General features: G+C 35.0%; 2 protein-coding genes across 3 annotated transcripts in view; one reads left to right on the top strand and one right to left on the bottom strand.

Annotated features, from left to right (window-relative positions):
- LOC128993442 (DNA damage-regulated autophagy modulator protein 2-like) overlaps window positions 1–10,938 on the bottom strand; it is an 18,935-nt gene extending 7,997 nt beyond the window's left edge. The window contains exon 1 of one of the 2 annotated variants that reach the window (XM_054417342.1): window positions 10,825–10,938. The gene's annotated coding sequence lies outside the window, so the exon portion shown is untranslated. Of the gene's footprint in view, window positions 1–9,279; window positions 9,376–10,824 lie in introns of those variants that run through there. The other variant, XM_054417341.1, reaches the window with a different exon arrangement.
- LOC128993443 (sperm-associated antigen 7) lies at window positions 5,588–20,809 on the top strand. Its single transcript, XM_054417344.1, has 6 exons — window positions 5,588–5,831; window positions 13,484–13,551; window positions 15,646–15,734; window positions 17,847–18,018; window positions 19,148–19,307; window positions 20,620–20,809. Exons 1-6 carry the CDS (start codon window positions 5,753–5,755, stop codon window positions 20,733–20,735), a joined length of 684 nt encoding a protein of 227 aa, XP_054273319.1. The 5' UTR covers window positions 5,588–5,752; the 3' UTR covers window positions 20,736–20,809.
- The last annotated feature ends 90 nt before the right edge of the window (window positions 20,810–20,899 follow it).

The following is a 20,899-nucleotide window of genomic DNA, read 5'->3' as shown; positions in this document are numbered from 1 at the left end:
GATAACATAATAAGCTACTTATGGAGATAATTTGTTCGTGCATATTCGTTGTGTGGAATAAAGATAGTCACTTAAATCACACATCAGCAGTTAGTCGCATTTACCGGATATTTGACCCATTCTGTGAGTAGCTGTGTTTGGTCGTACAGTATATATACTCCCAACTTTATATAAAGTTGGCAATACTGTGGTTCAATGTTAGAGGGTATTAACGGTCTAATTTGATGGTAAAAGGAGTCCCGGATTCTAAAATTGTATAGACTACCAGAATGATGTTGATTCATTAAGATGAGCCATCTATGAACTCGCCCTGAAAATGCAGAGTATCTTGAGTAAGATTATCTGTATAACGGAAATCTGCAAGCGGATTTCCCCATGATTATTCAGGTGGCCGTGGAGAGTAAATAATTTTAATCGAAACAGTCACCTAATAACTAATAATAATAATATTATAACTAACTGGTAATTATTTCTTATTATTCCCTTTGTCCCAACTCTTATCCGTATATCCCGTTTTCCTAATTTAATTTTCCCTTTATCCCGTTTTTCCCAATTATTTTTCCCTTTTTCCCAACACTTTTCCCTTTATCCCGTTGTCCCAAATTATTTTTCCCTTTTTCCCAACACTTTTCCCATTTTCAACTCTTTTCCCCTTTTCCCAACACTTTTCCCTTTTTCCCAACACTTTTCCCTTTATCCCATTTTCCCCAATTATTTTTCCCTTTATCACGTTTTCCCAAATTATTTTCCCCTTTTTCCCAACACTTTTCCCTTTTTCCCAACACTTTTCCCTTTATCCCGTTTTTCCAAATTATTTTTCCCTTTTTTTCAACTCTTTTCCCTTTTCCCCAACACTTCCCTTTTTCCCAACTCTTTTCCCTTTTTCCCAACACTTTTCCCTTTATCCCGTTTTTCCAAATCATTTTTCCCTTTTTCCCAACACTTTTCCCTTTATCCCGTTTTTCCAAATCATTTTTCCCTTTTTCCCAACACTTTTCCCTTTATCCCGTTTTTCCAAATTATTTTCCCCTTTTCCCAACTCTTTTCCCTTTTTCCCAACTCTTTTCCCTTTTTCCGAACACTTTTCCCTTTTTCCCAACTCTTTACCATTTATCCCGTTTTTCCAAATTATTTTTCCCTTTTTCCCAACTCTTTTCCCTTTTTCCCAACTCTTTTCCCTTTTTCCCAACTCTTTTCCCTTTATCCCGTTTTTCCAAATTATTTTCCCCTTTTTCCCAACTCTTTTCCCTCTATCCCGTTTTTCCAAATTATTTTCCCCTTTTTCCCAAAACTTTTCCTTTTTTCCCAACTCTTTTCCCTTTATCCCGTTTTTCCAAATTATTTTCCCCTTTTTCCCAACTCTTTTCCCTTTATCCCCTTTTTCCCAACTCTTTTCCCCTTTTCCCAAAACTTTTCCCTTTTTCCCAACTCTTTTCCCTTTTTCCCAACTCTTTTCCCTTTTCCCCAAAGCTTTTCCCTTTATCCCGTTTTTCCACATAATTTTCGCCTTTTTCCCCAACACTTTTCCCTTTTTCCCAACTCTTTACCATTTATCCCGTTTTTCGAAATTATTTTTCCCTTTTTCCCAACTCTTTTCCCTTTTCCCCAAAGCTTTTCCCTTTATCCCGTTTTTCCACATAATTTTCCCCTTTTTCCCCAACACTTTTCCCTTTTTCCCAACTCTTTACCATTTATCCCGTTTTTCTAAATTATTTTCCCCTTTTTCCCAACTCTTTTCCCTTTTTCCGAACACTTTTCCCTTTTTCCCAACTCTTTTCCCTTTTCCCCAAAGCTTTTCCCTTTATCCCGTTTTTCCACATTATTTTCCCCTTTTTTCCCCAACACCTTTCCCTTTTTCCCAACTCTTTTCCCTTTTTCCCAACACTTTTCCCTTTTTCCCAAATCTTTACCCTTTATCCCGTTTTTCCAAATTATTTTTCCCTTTTTTCCCAACACTTCCTTTATCCCGTTCTACCAAATTATTTTCCCCTTTTTCCCAACTCTTTTCCCTTTTTCCCAACTCTTTTCCCTTTATCCCGTTTTTCCAAATTATTTTCCCCTTTTTCCCAACTCTTTTCCCTTTATCCCGTTTTTCCAAATTATTTTCCCCTTTTTCCCAACTCTTTTCCCCTTTTCCCAAAACTTTTCCCTTTTCCCCAAAGCTTTTCCCTTTATCCCGTTTTTCCACATAATTTTCCCCTTTTTCCCCAACACTTTTCCCTTTTTCCCAACTCTTTACCATTTATCCCGTTTTTCCAAATTATTTTTCCCTTTTTTCCCAACACTTTTCCCTCTATCCCGTTCTACCAAATTATTTTTCCCTTTTTCCCAACTCTTTTCCCTTTTTCCCAACTCTTTTCCCTTTTTCCCAACTCTTTTCCCTTTTTTTAAACACTTCCCTCTATCCCGTTTTACCAAATTATTTTTCCCTTTTTCCCAACTCTTCCCTTTTCCCCAACTCTTTTCCCTTTTCCCCGTTTTACCAAATTATTTTTCCCTTTTTCCCAACTCTTTTCCCTTTTTCCCAACTCTTTTCCCTTTTTTTAAACACTTCCCTCTATCCCGTTTTACCAAATTATTTTTCCCTTTTTCCCAACTCTTCCCTTTTCCCCAACACTTTTCCCTTTATCCCGTTTTACCAAATTATTTTTCCCTTTTTCCCAACTCTTTTCTCTTTTTCCCAACTCTTTACCCTTTATCCCGTTTTTCCAAATTATTTTTCCCTTTTTTTCCCAACACTTTTCCCTTTATCCCGTTTTACCAAATTATTTTTCCTTTTCCCAACTCTTTTTCCTTTTTCCCAACACTTTTCCCTTGATCCCGTTTTTCCAAATTATTTTTCCCTTTTTTCCCAGCACTTTTCCCTTTTTCCCAATACTTTTCCCTTTATCCCGTTTTACCAAATTATTTTTTCCTTTTTCCCAACACTTTTCCCTTTTTCCCAACACCTTTCCCTTTATACCGTTTTTCCAAATTATTTTTTCCAACACTTTTCCCTTTATCCCGTTTTACTAAATTATTTTTCCCTTTTTCCCAACTCTTTTCCCTTTTTCCCAACACTTTTCCCTTTTTCAGAACTCTTTTCCCTTTTTCCCAACTTTTTTACCTGTTTCCCAACTCTTTTCCCTTTATCCCGTTTTTCCCAATTATTTTTCCCTTTATCCCAACACCTTTCCCTTTATCCCGTTTTCCCAATTTATTTTTCCCTTTTTCCCAACACTTTTCCCTTTATCCCGTTTTCCCAAGTATTTTTCCCTTTATCCCGTTTTCCCAATTTATTTTTCCCTTTTTCCCAACACTTTTCCCTTTATCCCGTTTTCCCAATTTATTTTTCCCTTTTTCCCAACACTTTTTCCTTTATCCCGTTTTTCCCAAGTGTTTTTTCCAAGTATTTTTCCTTTTTTCCCAACTCTTTTCCCTTTTTCCCCACACTTTTCCCCAACTCTTTTCCCTTTTCCCCAACTCTTTTCCCTTTTCCCCGTTTTTCCTAATTATTTTTCCCTTTTTCCCAACACTTTTCCTTTTATCCTGTTTTCCCAAATTATTTTTCCCTTTTTCCCAACACTTTTCCCTTTATCCCGTTTTCAAATTATTTTTCCCTTTTTTCCCAGCACTTTTTCCTTTTTCCCAACACTTTTCCCTTTATCCCGTTTTCAAATTATTTTTCCCTTTTTTCCCAACACTTTTCCCTTTTTCCCAACTCTTTTCCCTTTTCCCTAACTCTTTTCCCTTTTTCCCAACACTTTTCCCTTTATACCGTTTTTCCAAATTATTTTTCCTTTTTCCCAACACTTTTCCCTTTTTCCCAACACTTTTCCCTTTTCCCCAACTCTTTTTCCTTTTTCCTAACACTTTTCCCTTTATACCGTTTTTCCAAATTATTTTTCCTTTTTCCCAACACTTTTCCCTTTATCCCAACACTTTTCCCTTCATCCCGTTTTTCCAAATCATTTTTCCCTTTTTCCCAACACTTTTCCCTTTTTCCCAACTCTTTTCCCTTTTTCCCAACTCTTTTCCCTTTATCCCGTTTTCCCAAATTATTTTTCCCTTTTTCCTAACACTTTTCTTTTTATCCCATTTTTCCCAATTATTTTCCTCTTTATCTCGTTTTCTCAAATTATTTTCCCATTTTTCCCAAAACTTTTTCCTTTATCCCGTTTTTTCCAATTATTTTTCCCTTTATTCCGTTTTCCCTTTTTCCCAACACTTTTCTTTTTATCCCGTTTTCCCAAATAATTTTTCCCTTTTCCCCGTAGTAATTTCAAGTAGTAAGATTATATCTATACTGCCTGTTTTTAGAGTACCAAAAACCATCTTATGACTTTGAAAATTCGCAGAATGTAAACTGGCCGATTCTACACGAGCGTGAAAACCGGGACGGGATTCCCGCGTCGGGACCGCGCGCTCGACAGGAACCATTGCGGTAGATTGGTCTACACGAGCGGGATTCACGTCGCGGAAGGACGCGGCAGCAGGCGGGGTGCGGTGTTGACGTTTTATTTTTCCTTTTTTATTTTTATATATTTTATTTATTTGTATTTTTTATTTGTATATTTATGTACAAACTTTGTTTAAATAATAAATATTTTAAAATTATAAAATTATTTTAAAATTTACATGTTCCTATTAGCATGCAAACACCGTTGATATTACTTGAACATTTGTATATAAACGTCACAGACTAAGTGCATTTCTTCGCTTTTCAGAGTGAACCATGATGTAATCTTAATCATTATTAAGTGCAGGCCGAGCCTCTAACTCGCAAATAAACTTTTCGGTGTCGAACATGTTTAACACTAGAACGCAACTGTAGTAGGTCTACAATTATCAGAGTTGAGCTGCCACGCGCGGTGATAACGCTACGTGTAGTTTGCAAAAAATATCAGCGCGGTCACGCGACGGTCCCGTCGCGGTTTTCACGCTCGTGTAGAATCGGCCTATTTGCCCGTCCACATAGACTAAGCGCCCGTGCGTGGATCGTTTTCAGCAAAGCAATGAGTGAGCCGGTACAGTACAAAGGTGAACTGTACTGATAAATGTTATCAGCAGTGACCAGGATCCGAACCCACGACATCGCTGCCTTGGGCCCGAAGTCTACCGTCTGAGCCACCGACTCACTAAGGTGTTTCGAAGATGATTGTTTTTGAAATTGAAATATTGATACTGCTCAACCAAATTGTTACGCATGTTATTTATATAAATGTTTTCACAGGGATACGTAGAATTAAACAACGAAAATTTATATATACTACGTGTTTTTTGGCTATAGTTATACGTGTATATAGTTAGTTGGATACTTTTCTATAGAGCTCCAAACTTGAGTGTCTAAACTTTTTTCCCGACAGTAGAATTAAAATTGTATTCTCACAACCTCAGCGCTGCATGCACTGGTAATACGCAAATGACTCCATCTAAAACGTAAATAATCTGTTTAGACAGCTTCATGACGTTATTGAGTTATTGAGCCTGCTAAAAATAAATAAAAAAAAAACGGAGAACAGAAGAAGATTCTGATATCATATCTCATTCTCAATCTCAAATGAAATAATCTCATATGCATGACTGTCTGTCACACTGTCAGTCTGTCAGTCAGTATTCAGTAATCACTAATCAGTATGTATGTGCCTAGCCTATAGAGATAGAGGTTATAAATTGAAGAATAAGTTACTGAATTGTTTAATTTTGCTGTTCGTTCTGATTCAGGTGCTTTCTTGAAAGTTTATTTTTTGTGCTCTCAAGTCTTTAGCGTAAAATGGATTTACTGGGATCAATTCTAAATTCCATGGATAAACCACCTTCTGTCAGTGAGAAGCAAAAGTCTTTAATGAAAAGTAAGAAAATGTGTGGTTTTTATATTCTTAGTACTGTAGTTGTAAAAGTGCAGCACTTGTAATATTTTATGGCTATGGCCACTATTATTACCCACACAAATAACTCAAGGTTTTATAAAATTAAAACATTGTCCAAAACATCAATGTAAAAAGAAAACACTTAGGTACCTTACCATTGATGCAAAATCATCAAATTTGGGTACAGTTTCTTAACTGGGCTATGCTAATATCGAATGAAACTATCAAATTGAAAATATTGATTAATAATCGATATTTTTAAATATAGGGCCTAGCCAAGGCCTATCTATTATAAAATTTAACTATCATAACCTAACCTAACCAACCAAACTTGCTGATGGTGAAAAATCGCATGAAAGTTTACTAATCGAATCGATAGTTTCAATCGATATTAGCATAGCCCAGTTAAGAAACTGTACCCTCAAATTTTTCCAGAAATACGTCAACGTATCGAAAAAATCAATGTAGGCATATCGAAAACATCGTTTATCGATGCACATTCATTTACGCCACTCCTGCGACCTAAGTCCAGGTCTATAAAAACCAATAAGGATGTTTTATTCATCCCATCAAGACACATTCGATTTTCTATTTCTGCCCATCTTTTCATAATCTATTTAGGTAGGGTAAACACAATGTGGTACTTACGTATTATACGGAGGCCACTTATTTTACAGCGCGCTGCGGCGGTTGGGTTAAGTTGGGTTATCATAAATATGTTTGTAGAACTTTCCTAGTTTCGTTATGAATCTAACTATACGAGATGAGTCATAAAAACTTATGATAGGCCTAACCCAACCTAACCTAACCGCCGCAGCGCGCTGTAAAATAAGTGGCCTCCGTATAATACGTAAGTACCCACAATGTTTTATAAGCAATCTGGCAAATAAATACCATTTACTCTAAATAGCTAGGCCTGTGCCTTTAAAAAAATTATAATTTAGAACCTTGCATCTCACTTTTTCCAATCCTAGGCTTAAGTTAGGCCTAGGCCTACCTCAAACATAAAGAGCTCAAAAATCAAATTGTTGGCCGTGTTCTGTACTCCCATAGAGCCCTATCCTATACCGACATTGCCTCGTCACCACGATGAAGGATTTCAAGATTCAAGATTTATTGAGCCGTTCAGTTTATAACAATTGGCCAAGTCACTAACACTAAACTAAAATACAAAACAGAGATGCATTCCTCTTGATTTACAAAACAATGTCCAAAGAGCACATACAAATGTCCAAAGAGCACACCATGCATAATAGATAAATAAATAAAAAACTGCAAAACAAAACTGTAAAACATGCAGCGGAGAGAGAAAATATAAAAATTAACAAAGCAGAGAAAAAGCAAAAAGGAAAACTTAAAAAACCACACTCATACCTGTAGGCAAGGTTTAGGTAATATAAATATATGAAGGCTATGTATTGTTTTTTTTTTTCTTTCTTTCTAATTCATTGTGTGGGTATCTGAATTCCAAAACTCCTGCAAGGAGTAAAATGGGTTTGCCACCAACCAATCTTTAACACACCTAGCAAAAGCTTTTGCAGGTTTCCTTCTTACTTGCAGAGGTATGGTGTTAAAAAAGGCTATACCTGCAACAGGAAAAGAATTCAAAGTTTTGGTCAGCCTAACCCTATGTACATTAGAAGAGCTCCTGGTTGCATGGCTATGTACACTACTGTTCAGACACATTGTGTCTTCCTGAGCCTTAATTTCTAATAAACATTGATAAATATATACATTATGTACAGACATTATACAGTTTTCTATTAACAAGGGTTTGCAATGCGCAAGCTGCTGGGCTCCGCAGAGGACTCTGACAGCTGTTTTTTGCAAAAGCAGAACTTTTTCTACAGCAGGCGCATGTCCCCAGAGTCTAGTGCCATACTGTAGGTGGGATTGGAAAAAGGCCATATAAGCGAGACGTACAAACTCCTGGGGCATGTCAGCTTTTAGACGTCGGAGTAGGTATATTACTCTACTAAGTTTGTTACAAATTTGTTCGATATGGTTTGTCCAATTTAGCTGCGGGTCAAGTACAAAGCCCAGCAGCTTGGCAGGCTGATCAAAAGCATTAGGCTTATTCTTAGACAGACTAAAAGTAATGGTTTGAGTTTTTGCTTCATTTAGAGTCAGTTTGTTCTCTCTGAACCAAACAGAAGCAGTTTCCAACAGCTGCTGGACTGCAGCCCTGGAAACGCCGAAATCACTGTCACCAGAAAAGAGAGTAGTATCGTCAGCATACAACAGTACATTACCAGCAACTCTGAGATATAGATCGTTCATTGAAACAATGAAAAGAAAAGGACCGAGTATAGAGCCCTGTGGTACCCCATACTTAACATTAAGCTGGCCTGAGTTGCTTCCATTCCAAGAGACAGTTTGAGTTCTATCAGATAAGTAAGATCTGAGGATTGAAAGAGCATTACCCCTCACTCCATATTTTTCAAATTTGGACAGTAAAAGATTGTGGGACACACAATCGAACGCACGAGACAGATCACACATCATTACAGATAGAGAATTCTTAGCTTCAAAGGCGTTCAGAATAGTTTGTACAAGGAAGTCTACTGCCTGGACAGTGGACTTTCCCTTTCTAAAACCAAATTGAGCAGGGGTGAGAAGGTTATGCTCCTCAAAGTAGGTATACAGCTGCTCAAGCATAATAGCCTCAAAAATTTTGGCAAAGATAGGAATTATGGATATTGGTCTATAGCTTTTGAGATCATCTTTTGGGCCCTTTTTGTAGATGGGGACTGTGTTAGATTTAGTTAGGGATTTAGTTAGGGTCAATGTGGGTAATTGTGAACGCCAATGACAAATTTGTCAGATTTAAACACAATTTACAAGAAAATTGTAAGCAATTTTAAAAATGTGATCAGTGTTATAGCATTATACATATTTTGGGCTTAATATTTCATAAGCCGATTTCATCCCCTATTTAGTTAAGGAGTTATTCAGCATTCACAATTGCCCGGATGGCATTCACAATTGCCTTCAATTTTGGGGTAAATGTGAACTCAGTTGAGAAAATATTAAGTTACATGTACTACATCATAGGAGGGGAATTGTGATTAAAGCCTAATTCAAACTGTTCACAAATTCCCCACTTTCAATGGCATGTGACAAAAAATAGGCGTACAAATGAGATTTTTCCGTGGTACTTTGAAATAGTTAGAAAATCAGGTAGATGTAAAAATAATAAAAAATGGAAGTTTCTAGAATAATTAAAATTAATGTATTTAATGGGTAAAATAGTATTCGTATACAAGAGAAAATAATATAGAGTAGTTATTTGATACAGTAAAGTAAAAATTTAGAGGGAAATGACAAAATAAACTCACTTTAATCAACGAAAGAGCACAAACTTGTTTCTTTAAATTGTTGAAATCCTACTGTAATAACAGTCAACCATTAGAAAAGAAAACTAAATTACCTTGGTTAGATGAAATAATTAGGCACTTTCCTTTTAGGTCATACAGAATATTAGTTGTACTTAAAATGGTTTTTTATCTTGAAAAACCTTAAATACCCCCGCCGCAGCAAACCTGCCGACTAAGCGAATTTCCATTTGTCTGAATTGATTTTCAGTTAAATATATTTTAATAACATTAGGTTTAACGAGTACCTAGGTTTGCTGCTACAAGGAAACTAATAAAGTGTGTTTTTGAGTAAAATATTGATAGCTTAGTACAAAATAAATAAATTTGCCAAGTTTGATCAAAATATATTCATAAACAAGCAAACTACAACATTTGACAATTTTCTCCATAAGAATAACATGGGAATTTTAAATTTACAATTTTTTTAATTTTCTCCGTTACTAATATTCGAACAAAAATACTTTTAAATACTAAATTATTTGTTTTTTTAAGCTCTTTAAAAAGGTCTAAAGAGAAATTGGAAAATTTTGTGTTTTGAGGGTCAAAAGTGAGAAAAACCAATTTTTACCCCATAAAACCCCCCGTAAAGCCCCGTTCCCATGGTCCGATCGTGCTGGTTCGCGAAATCATTCAAGTTTATCCCGCTTTACACCTTTAAACCAAATTTCATCAAAATCGGACAAAAATTACTCAAGTTATCGCGTTCACGGACGTATATATATATATATATATAGGCTACATATATAAAAATTTGAACGAATAGTGTTTTTGGCCTCTGGGGACATCAAAATGAAAAAGTAAATCGGTCCCGGGTCTAGGTCTTACCGTGCCACCTACGGTAATAGCTACTTCCCTATAGGGAAATTCACTAAAACTAGCCTATTTAGAAATCAAATCACTAACAGATGTGCCTACAAACTGTCCTGTCCGCCTACATCTCAAAAAACTGGAACACAACCTGGAAACTTGGTTAGTAATCTGTGTTTCTTTTACAGGCCGGGTAAAAGTGAACAGCGTTCACAATTGACCCAAGATTAGGTTCACAATTACCCCCACATAGTGAAATATTGAGGGTAATTGTGAATTTGATAAAATAAAAAGAAAATTGCTTACATGAAGGGTATATTTGTATATATTATACATATAAAGTAGGCCTATACATTATACATTTGAAATTCTTACATAATGACTGGTTTTCTTTTCATGTCAATCTGACTTTACTTTTTTCACAAAAAAAATATTCGTTAAGGTCGACGTAATTTGTTTGTCAACAAAAAACGCAACTTTTTTATTCAACCTAAAAAAAAGTTAAGCGGCTCTTAACTTTCTAGAATTTTGATCCTGTATAGAAAACAAACCAAATAAACATTTAAAACATTTATTTCTACTCAAATCAACAATAGGCCTACACTAAGTAATTACTGTACAGCCCTAGTTCACAATTCCCCCAGTTCATTATTTAAAAAAGAGGCATTATTTTCACTAACCTACTGGTACAAGAAATATGGGCCTAAATAAGTTTATTAGATTTACTGATTTGAATTGACCAAGCAGAGTCTGATATGTCTTACGTAAGTCACTTAATACTGTATGCTTACCTCAGCTCGGAAATCTCAGCTCGGGCTTCAGTAGCTATGTTTCACCATTGGACAGCGCTGCGAGAAGCGCTTGCTGACGTTTCCAAGATGACTGTTTTAGAATGAACAAATAATGATAGCTACGCACTCTAAACGGATTATAGTAGTACAAAGACCAATCTATAACTTAGTTCTGCGTTTCTCAAATGTTCAAAAAACTTTTTTTTAATAAGTTAAGGCTAGTTGAAAAGACCCTTTTTTCTTGTACTACAACTCAAGTTTATAAGGTGTGTATTTAAAACAATTGAAATATAGAAACAAAGAACTATAGACAATTTCATCCTCTTTAATGTGAGACCTTAACTTTGATTCTACCTTCAATGTAGCAGGTGAAAACAGAAATCTTGCAAACCCTGACATTCGGTTGCGCGTCAGGGGTAAAGCGCGCCCTTAACGTAAGGCTTAGGCCTACAACCTTGTCTAGCCCTGGCTATGCACAGAACTTGCGTTTTGGAGACCAGGATTATCTTAAATAGGCCTAACGTAGTCACCTCTACAGTTCACTCAAATGTGAAGTTATGGAGTGAGATCTCTGTAGGTAGCTTTATTTCTGACTAACTTAAGATAGACCTAAGACCCGGTTCACACGAGTGACTTATCTAGCTGACTAGGCTCTGACTTAGGTAAGCCCGACTGGGTAGTGGACCACAGGATACACTGTGGATGTTCACACGAGCGACATGACCACGGACTAGGTGTGGCGTAAATGAATGTGCATCGATAAACGATGTTTTCGATACATTGATTTTTTCGATATGTTGACGTATTTCTGGAAAAATTTGATGTTTTTGCATCAATGTTAAGTAAATTTTTTTTACATTGATGTTTTGGACAATAACGATGTTTTAAACAATAATATCGAAGTTTTTCAAAACTAAATTTGCATTTGAATAATAAAATTCACCTAACAAACTCTTATTTAAACTAGTATAAAGTTTGGTTGAACAAACATCATTGTTTAGAGTAGGCCTATATAGGGCCAATATACAATTATTTTATAAACCTCTTAGTCGGTTACAAATTTATATTTTGTTTATTTGTATTTTCGGACTTGTAATAAAATTACGGTACCAAAAAGTTTTATGTCATTTAGAACATTGCTAATTTTCTTTCAATATTATTATATATATAATAACGCAATTTTACAATAACGGAAACCAAACAAAATACTAGGCCTAATTGAAACTAAAATATTATTTTTTATAATTATGCCATCATGATTATTTTTATTACTTCCATAAGTAAGTAATACCATAAGTAAGTAAGTAGGTAAGTAAGTAGTACTTACTTCCAGTAAGTAGTAATAGTGGTGGTGGTTATGGCTACCAGTTTAACAAGCCACAATCTTAGTTATTTCAACAAACAACAAGATCTCGTTTATTTATTCTTAACTATGTCATGATATTCAGAAAGAGAAGTGTTCCAAAGATACGGTCATAGCTTCACTGATTCGATAAAAAATATCGATATCAATGCCACTCGGATCCATCACTGGTGCACAATGAGAACAAAGGGAAGAATACGAGCTGCAGCGCGACGACCAATCGCTCGTGTGAATGCTCCCATAAGGCTACGTGTAGCTGCTATGCCGCGAGAGCGGGTTACTGGGTAGCTGCCATGAGTGACTGGGAAGCGGGGCTCGACTATGGTTTGGGACACCAAGCTCGAACGCGGCTCCCTAGTCGTCGCCCTACGCTCTTGTGAACGGCTCCATTTGATCCTGTGGTCCGCTACTCAGTTGGGCTTACCTAGTCACAGCTTAGTCGGCTAGATAAGTCGCTAATAAGTAGGTGTGAACCGAGCCTAAGTTGTTTAATTAGCCAGGGTCATTTATTCAAAGCCCAACAATCTGGGACGGTCGTGTCCAGTTTTAAACTATCAAAAAGCTATGGTCTTTTCTTATGCGATAACCTTTTGATTGCTAGGCAAATCCTTTAACCACTCAACTATCCAGATAATGTGTGTACCCATGTTTATAACGGTAGCAAAAGTTAATTGACTGTGTTGAAGTCTCGGCCAATGCCTGAGTTAGGCCCTACTGTCTTTCACACTATATACAGTGTCGTCTGGATGAAAATACTACATTTTACAATTTTACGCCGTTTCTATGTTTTTTTTTTTCATATTACATGATTTCTGACCATTTGGCGAAATTAATCTATTTACATCACAAAAAACATATACATTGTCCAATTGACAAGTCAGATTGTAAACAATAGGTCCAAACATTGCGACAGCTGATCTAACTTAAGTATTTGCACTGGCTGGTGGGCTCCCGATAGATTAGCCTAAATACCGTGCATTATGAAAGCTTGCATTTAAATACATGCGCTGCTGACGCTTCCGCCACAGCGTGACAACTGTCCCACCATTGACTATACACCTCTACATAGTAGAGGTGTATAGTCAATGGTCCCACTCATTGGCAGTGGATGTCTGAAAGACAGCGCGGGTTTCTGCCATCGCTGGAACCGTGTAGTATGAAAGCTGTCATGCTCTTCTTTACACTACTACATAGTAGGCTTAATATGTTCCTTAATAAAAAAATTAACCCGTACTGCTAAATCCCTATAGTGATGTAACTTGATTTGATCTCATAGTATAATCTGTCTGATTGCAGAGCAAAGAGATGAAATGCTGAAGAAACAGAAAGCTGAAAAAGAAAAATTAAAGAAGTTTAGAGAAGAGGTAGTATAACTAAGTTATTATAAAATAAATTACCTGTAAATCAATGCATTATTTGGGCCAACTATTTTTAGTCAGGTTTAAGTTTTGGATTACCGGTACCTTCATTAACAATACCATTCGACACTGGCTACAAAGGGGCGTAAGTACATATATGCCTATGTACTTACGCCCCTTTACCATGCAAGTGACAAATTAATTGTATTTTTTAAATTGTCCATTCCAAATGTTATAAAGTTAAGAAATGTCATCAATATTTTATCAATTTTGGTATAGGTTAGCCTAAAGTTACTGGCGAAACCTTGATATCTGGCTCCATTGTGTTATCAATTGTTACAATAGATAAAGGCCTAGAAAGTTTGGGTTGTGGTTAGTTAATGGTTTTGTTATTGCCTGAATCGGTAGTTTTATTGGTTGATATTGGTTGGAGTCGGATATCAAAGTTTGGCCTAGTTACTAACATTATTAAGTTACTGGGATGGACTTTATTTAAATTTACCAGGGCCAGTTCTAGGAATTTTTCAGAGTTAAGCGAACACCCGAATCAGCGCCACCTTAAATTCCCCCCCCCCCCCACCCCACCATTAACATAACTTAACCCTGTTCAGTTTAGAAGAATACTTGCAATAAAAGACTTTTTTTCAACTAGGCTTTTGTTTATTATCCACAGAAATTTAACATTTTTAATTTTTACACTTTTACTCGTCATATACACTTTAGCAAAACCCAAAGTTAACAAATTTATTTCTAAATGTGAAATGAATTTTTAACGGATAACTTCGATACGATAGTTTTTATAAAGCCTATTACAATGAAAAACAGTTGTAGGTAGATGACAGTAGAGGAATTTTTAATTGAATACATTAAATATAATATTAATATTTTCATTACTTTTGGGTTCAGGCTGACTGGACTCGCCACCAGATGATTTCAACAAAAATCTACTAATTTATTTGGCTTGTTTTTTATCTTCCTCCACGCCTTATGCTTTCTATAGTTTGTGCCTGACGGTTTCTTTTTTTTCTGCCATTATTTTCTTAGTATCGGCTTGCAAAATGTTTTACTCATTCATTCAGTTTGTGATACTTTTTTCTTATTTACTGCACTAATTATAAATTAAACTTAAAACACTCGTAATCATTCACTTATCAACAACCATCAAAACAATACCAAACTAAAAGTGTAACAGAATACAACGTACTCGTACTGCTCTGCTCTAGGAGGGGAGAGTGATCAGGGGACGAAGAGAGGGGGAAGTTTCTTGTTGTGACCATCGAAGTATATAACACAACTTAAAGTATATGTTGTGTTACACATACTTCGATGGTTGTGACAAGTGGCGCTGCACGCTTATCTCGAGCATGAGTCATGAAATGAAACCCACAGGCACCGCGCTGTACGCTGCCGAGGATCAGCTCACTACAAATCGAAACTGTGAATTCCTTGTCAAATCAAACATCAAATAAAATCAAACTTCCTTGAGTTGAAGTGCTGTACAAGTTTATGCATTTTTCAAGTGCTGTCGGTACAAACAGAATAATTAATGCCTTTAGTGTGGTGCTTTGGATACTTGAACTCTGAGCGAAAAAAGCAAAATAAGTTGTTCACTTGTCAGTTGTTTCCAATTTCGTCTTCTGAAAAAAATTGTGTCCCGTTGGCGCCACTTTTTCGTGGCGACTGCGTAGTTCGCGTATGGGTAAACCCGGCCCTGAAATTTACCATGAATAACACTAATTCCTTGTTCAGAACAATAATGACAAATCATTCTTAACATATTGCAAAAGCCGAAATAAGACCTTCATTATTTAGTATCTAATCTACCCACATTAAGGCGGGATTGTATTGTTTACCTCATCACCAGAGGAGAGGTTAAGTGTTTACTAGTGTAGTAAACTGCAAGTTCAGCTTATTAAGATGTCAACACTTACCTTGTGTACCGTACTTCATTTACACTCCAGCTTTTATTCAGTTGGTCTCATAGTACCGGTAATAAAATACTTACTTACCTATATCTAATCTAATCAAAACTCATCACTTAGTCTAGACTGACTAAATATACAAACTGTGAATATCATAGCTACTGTATTCAAATTCCAGATGGATAAGAAGATAAATGTGTTCCTTCAAGATGATAAAGAAACCCGTTTGCGGTTTACACCCATGGACCAGGTTTATCGTGGAATCATGTAAGTTTTCTAAGATTTCCTTTTGTGTTTAAATTTACTTATTCGATTTTAACTTATGTTTTTAAAAATAAAACACTTGCTTGTGCATTGTTTAATAATTCCTTTAAAATAGTGATACACATGATTGTTTGAAGCTAGATATAAAGAAAAGATATGTGTAGAATCTTTCGAGATACATTGCATAGTTTAATGACTTACAAAGTCTGATTCCATAGCCTAAATCTTTATTTTTTAGATAAACTTATTACATAAGAGTTAAGTATTTTTTATGTATTCGTTCAATAAGTATAAAATTAAGAATACAACAACAATACATATCATTCAATGTACATCATTACAATGTTGTTGTTGTGTCATTACAATGTTTGTTCCATTGGCAATAAATTTTGAAGAGCTATCAAACCCTATTTGAGATTAAAAGGATCAAATAGGCTTTTATTGTCCTTGTTGTGGGATTTGGTACTAAAAAATGTGGCAACCAATCTTGTAAATCCAAACAAGCTATCTTGTAAATGGTATTTACTCAGGGGAGGTATAAAAGAGGCTACGATGACAGCTGAGGGCTTCTTATTAGCTGAGGGAACGCCATTACCGTAACAAAACGGTCCGTAGCCGTCGGCCTCGGTGGTCTAATGGTTAGCGTACCGGGCTGGTATACTGAAGATCCCGGGTTCGAATCCTGATGGTAGCATTTACTTTTTGTCCAAGATTTTTTTATTATCAGCAAGTTTGGTTGGTTTGGTTCGGTTATTACTGTTTAATTTTATTATTAAGTCATTATAAAATTTTAATTGAGCAAATTCTAGTTTTATTTAATAAACAGAATTATTTTTCCGATTACTGAACTTTTGTTATATTATTTCTTTATCAGCAAGTTTGGTTAGTTCGGTTAGGTTATGATAGTTTAATTTTATAATTAAAAAAATTATAAAATTGAATTTGAGACATTTATAATTTTATTTTATGAACAGAACTATTTTTGCGATTAGTAAACCTTCATTGCCAAAGTGCTCTCTACTACAGCGCTGTTCACGGAGGAATTTTGAACTAAATGCCTCATTCGTACCTCCCCTAAGTCAGACCCCTTGTAAATAATTGCATTAGGTATAAGCAATGAATCAAACATTTAAAAAACAAAAATGCTTATGGGAAATTATTATTATACTAATGTTTTAGTTCTTGAAATTCTTTTCAAACGATCTAATTGACTCAGAATGCTTACTTAGTTGGTATTGGAACTCACCATCACACTACAGGTCTTCTACATAGTTTATTGAGTTTTGGCTCAGTAACCTTTTATTAGCGAATTTCCCTATAGGGAAGTAGCTATTACCGTAGGTCTCATGGTAAGACTTAGGCCCGGGACCGATTTACTTTTTCATTTTAATGTCCCCAGAGGCCAAAAACACCATTCGTTCAAATTTTTATATATGTATATATATATATATATATATATAGATTTATATATATATATATGTGTCCGTGAACACGATAACTTGAGTAATTTTTATCCGATTTTGATAAAATTTGGTTTGAAGGTGTAAGGCGGGATAAACTTGAATGAGTTCGCGATCCAGCATGATCGGACCATGGGAACAGGGTTTTATGGGGGGTTTTATGGGGTAAAAATTGGTTTTTCTCACTTCTTACCCTCAAAACACAAAATTTCCCAATTTTTCTCTAAACCTTCTTAAAGAGCTTAAAAAAACAAACAATTCAGTATATCAAAGTGTTTTTGTACGGTTATTGGTTACGGAGAAAACTAAAAAAATGGTAAATTTAAAATTCCCATGTTATTCTTATGGAGAATATTGTAAAATGTTGTAGTTTGCTTCTTTATGGATATATTTTGATCAAACTTGGCAAATTTATTCATTTTATAGTAAGCTATCAATATTTTACTAAAAACACACTACTTTATTAGTTTCCTTGTAGCAGCAAACCTAGGTACTCGTTAAACCTAATGTTATTTAAATAGATCAATTGAAAATCAATTCGGACAAATGGAAATTCACTTAGACGGCAGGTTTGCTGCGGCGGGGGTATTTTTGTGTACTATATTTAACACCATTTACTCAGATTTAACCAATTATGAGATGCTACTGATTGCAGTCACGATGTCGCTGAAGTTGCCGGTTTGATGGCTCAGTCTTTTGGAGAGGAAGGAGTTGACCGATACATTATTCTGTTTAAAAAAGAATTCCCTCCCTCTGAAGATGAAATAACCACTCTTAGAAATGGGGAGGAGTGGAACGAAGAAAAGGCCAAAGAAATAGTTATGAAGGTAGGCTAACTAAAACCATCAAGAACATGACATCCAAACAAACAGAACTAAGCCATTTGATGAGTTATGTCACACCAATTAATTGTTGATTATGTCTTAAGTAATTAAAATGTGGCTTGGTTGTGTTTAAATGTTTGAAAAATATAATTTTGTTAGCTGCCTTTAAAATTCTTTAAATTAAAGTTGGATTAGGTTGGGATTCCAATTTTTGTTCGACGAAAGATATACTTCCTCTCAATGTTCCTTGATTTTCCAAAACCAAAACCTTATAAATCGAGCTCAAGCTATTTGTAAGTTCTGAAGATAGGCTAACTTTGGAAGCAAAATAAAACAATTCATCATCGCTTCTGGTATAGGAACGATTTAATCTCATCACTGTTTTAACCACATTAAATTACATTCATCCATGTCTTAAACTCACCGTTCTTACATCTTTTCTTGTTGATCAATCAACCTACAGCCAAAAGCCTCATTCTTCTCCCGGTTATTCAAAATTGCTGATAAAGTGTAAGTGAAATTCCAAATTGCCTGGCGATTTCACCTTTTTTAACCCATCGTCAACTGCTTTAATCACTCTTATTTTTTGTCGTGTTTTAACGTTTTACACTTACGCTTAACTGACGACATGATGCCCAACGCAAACAAAATAATCTCAATAATTGGCAGTCTAACAGTACTAGCCATTGTCGAACAAAGAAAGCTAGATTTTCATGATTTGACAGGAATCAAAACACAGCTGACTTGCACTATACGATACAGAAAAACTTCAAGTTATTGAGGCTTGATAACAGGAAAATTTGAGTTAAAGAGGAGTGTTACTGATGGAAAATCATTAAAATCTTATTGTGGTTAAATATTTAAAATCTTTGACTTACACCAAAAATTACAAGTCCATTATTATACTTGTACTTTTAACATTGCGATTTATGGGGATTATAGATAATCCCAGATATAAAATAATTTGAGATGTAAAGGTTTGAGTTATTGAGCTCCTACGATGGCACATTTTTTTCATTTTGTCCAATCATTAAAATAATTAACTGGAGGTTAAAATAAATACTGTATGTTAGAACTAATATCATACCCACTATGAATGAAATTTGCCCTAAATAACATTAATTTGTTTCAGCGTGAACTAGAAAATAAACTCAAAGCTGAAGAGGCATCAAGGAAGCCAGAAAAGTTTGTTCCTAACTCAAATTACAAGGAAAAGTACCAACATCTCATAGGACTAGATGCTGCATTGGAGGCTGCAAAGAAAACAGAAACAAACAAGCAATATGGATTTGGTGAGTGGACATTCAACAACAACAATCTTTATGTATATTTTTTTAACTCCTCCCCATTATAGAGTTAATTATTAGTTTCTTTCTACACACATTTTCAAGAAGAGTGTCTCTTCAAAAACAAGTTTGTTCAGTTTTTGGGTAAAAGTAGCCTAATAATGCAAAACCGCCCTAATAATGCCATTGCCTAATAATGGCATGTGCCGTTGGAAGAATAGATCTTACTAATATTATAAATGTTAAAGTTTATGTGTTTGTTTGAAGTTCAATCACGCATAAACCACTGGACGGATTGGGCTGAAATTTGGCATGATGATAGCTCACATTCCCGATTAACAAATAGGCATATTTTTATCTCAAAAATCCTAAAATCGCCCCAGTGGCTCTGTAGTTCCCAATGTTAACCTTATGATTATTCATATTTAAAGGGAACTAAAGAATTTAGTCAGCTGTTTGAGCTAAAAAAGTTGGTTCTATGATATAGCCTACAAAAGCATTAAAAAGTTATAAGATTTACCAACAGGATGCAGCACTATCATTTTTTTGCATTTATGTAAACTGCTAACAAAAAACTGTAATACGCAATGAGAACTGTCAAAGTAGGATTGTTTACAGTTATGTTTATGTTTTTAATGTTATGAATAATTTGTGATTTTTTGTGAATTCGTAATAATTTATTTTTCTTTATTGTTTAGGTGAAGTGGTAGAACATTATGGCTATGATGGATGTGTAATACCATTAGTATACTGTCAATTTAAAGAAGCAAATTTTATCAAACTTTGTCCCATTTCAAACGCAAAGCTTGAGTATAACTGAAAAAAGCATTTTAAACTTATATGCTAACCCCGTACGAAGGACGGGTACTCTGCTAGTAAATAAATAAAACCTAAGATTAATTAATTCTTGATAATTGATTTCCGATTTTTACTCCAAGAAATATGAGTATTTAGCATAAAAATTCATGAAAACAGATTGAGATTTGCATTGGTTTCTAGCATTTTGGATAGACTAAAGTGGTACCTATAGGTGTTAGATAAAGTCTTAAAGACAAACAGTAAGATATTGATTTAATTTTGACTTTTTATGATTGTGATTACAACATTTATTCACATAAAGTAATTTCATGGGTATTAAAGCACTGTACATCTATTTTGATAGTCGTATTGTTTTGTATTATGAACTAGTTTCCTGTTGTGTTGATTCTTGTAACATTGCAATTTTACAATGTCACCTGTTTAGTAGCTACGCAATTTTGTCTAAACGTTTATGTGACAAGAAAGAGATAGATATTTATTATTTTATGTTCAATTTCAGTTCCTAGTGAAAATAAAAAGGACCAGAGGTCAATAGAACAAACTCTAGCGGACTTGCAAGCAAAAAAGCGAATGAAGTTAAGCCACCAGACAGAAACTACTTCATCCTCACAATGACAAATAGGTTGTATAAATCTTTTGACTGAATGTATTTATTTGTGAACAAATTAAACTTAATTTTATTGTTATTATTTTGTTACACCTACTTTTTTTATGATTCCCTTTCCAAACCTGTATTGTGTGTAGTTGTAACCAAAATTAGTACAAGCTTAAGTAGGTCA

The sequence above is a fragment of the Macrosteles quadrilineatus genome, unplaced genomic scaffold (genome assembly GCF_028750875.1).
Source record: "Macrosteles quadrilineatus isolate MER2022 unplaced genomic scaffold, UCM_ALF_1.0 Scaffold_4__1_contigs__length_99947679, whole genome shotgun sequence".
NCBI classification, from domain to species: Eukaryota; Metazoa; Arthropoda; class Insecta; order Hemiptera; family Cicadellidae; genus Macrosteles; species Macrosteles quadrilineatus.
This window is presented reverse-complemented; position numbering and strand designations above follow the sequence as displayed.

Bases quoted from the DNA above. Each gene is read 5' to 3' on its own strand.
- LOC128993443 (XM_054417344.1), top strand. From the start codon at position 5,753: ATGGATTTACTGGGATCAATTCTAAATTCCATGGATAAACCACCTTCT. The intron at 5,832-13,483 runs GTAAGAAAATGT...GTCTGATTGCAG, and splicing joins GCAAAAGTCTTTAATGAAAA to AGCAAAGAGATGAAATGCTG. The intron at 15,735-17,846 runs GTAAGTTTTCTA...TACTGATTGCAG, and splicing joins CAGGTTTATCGTGGAATCAT to TCACGATGTCGCTGAAGTTG.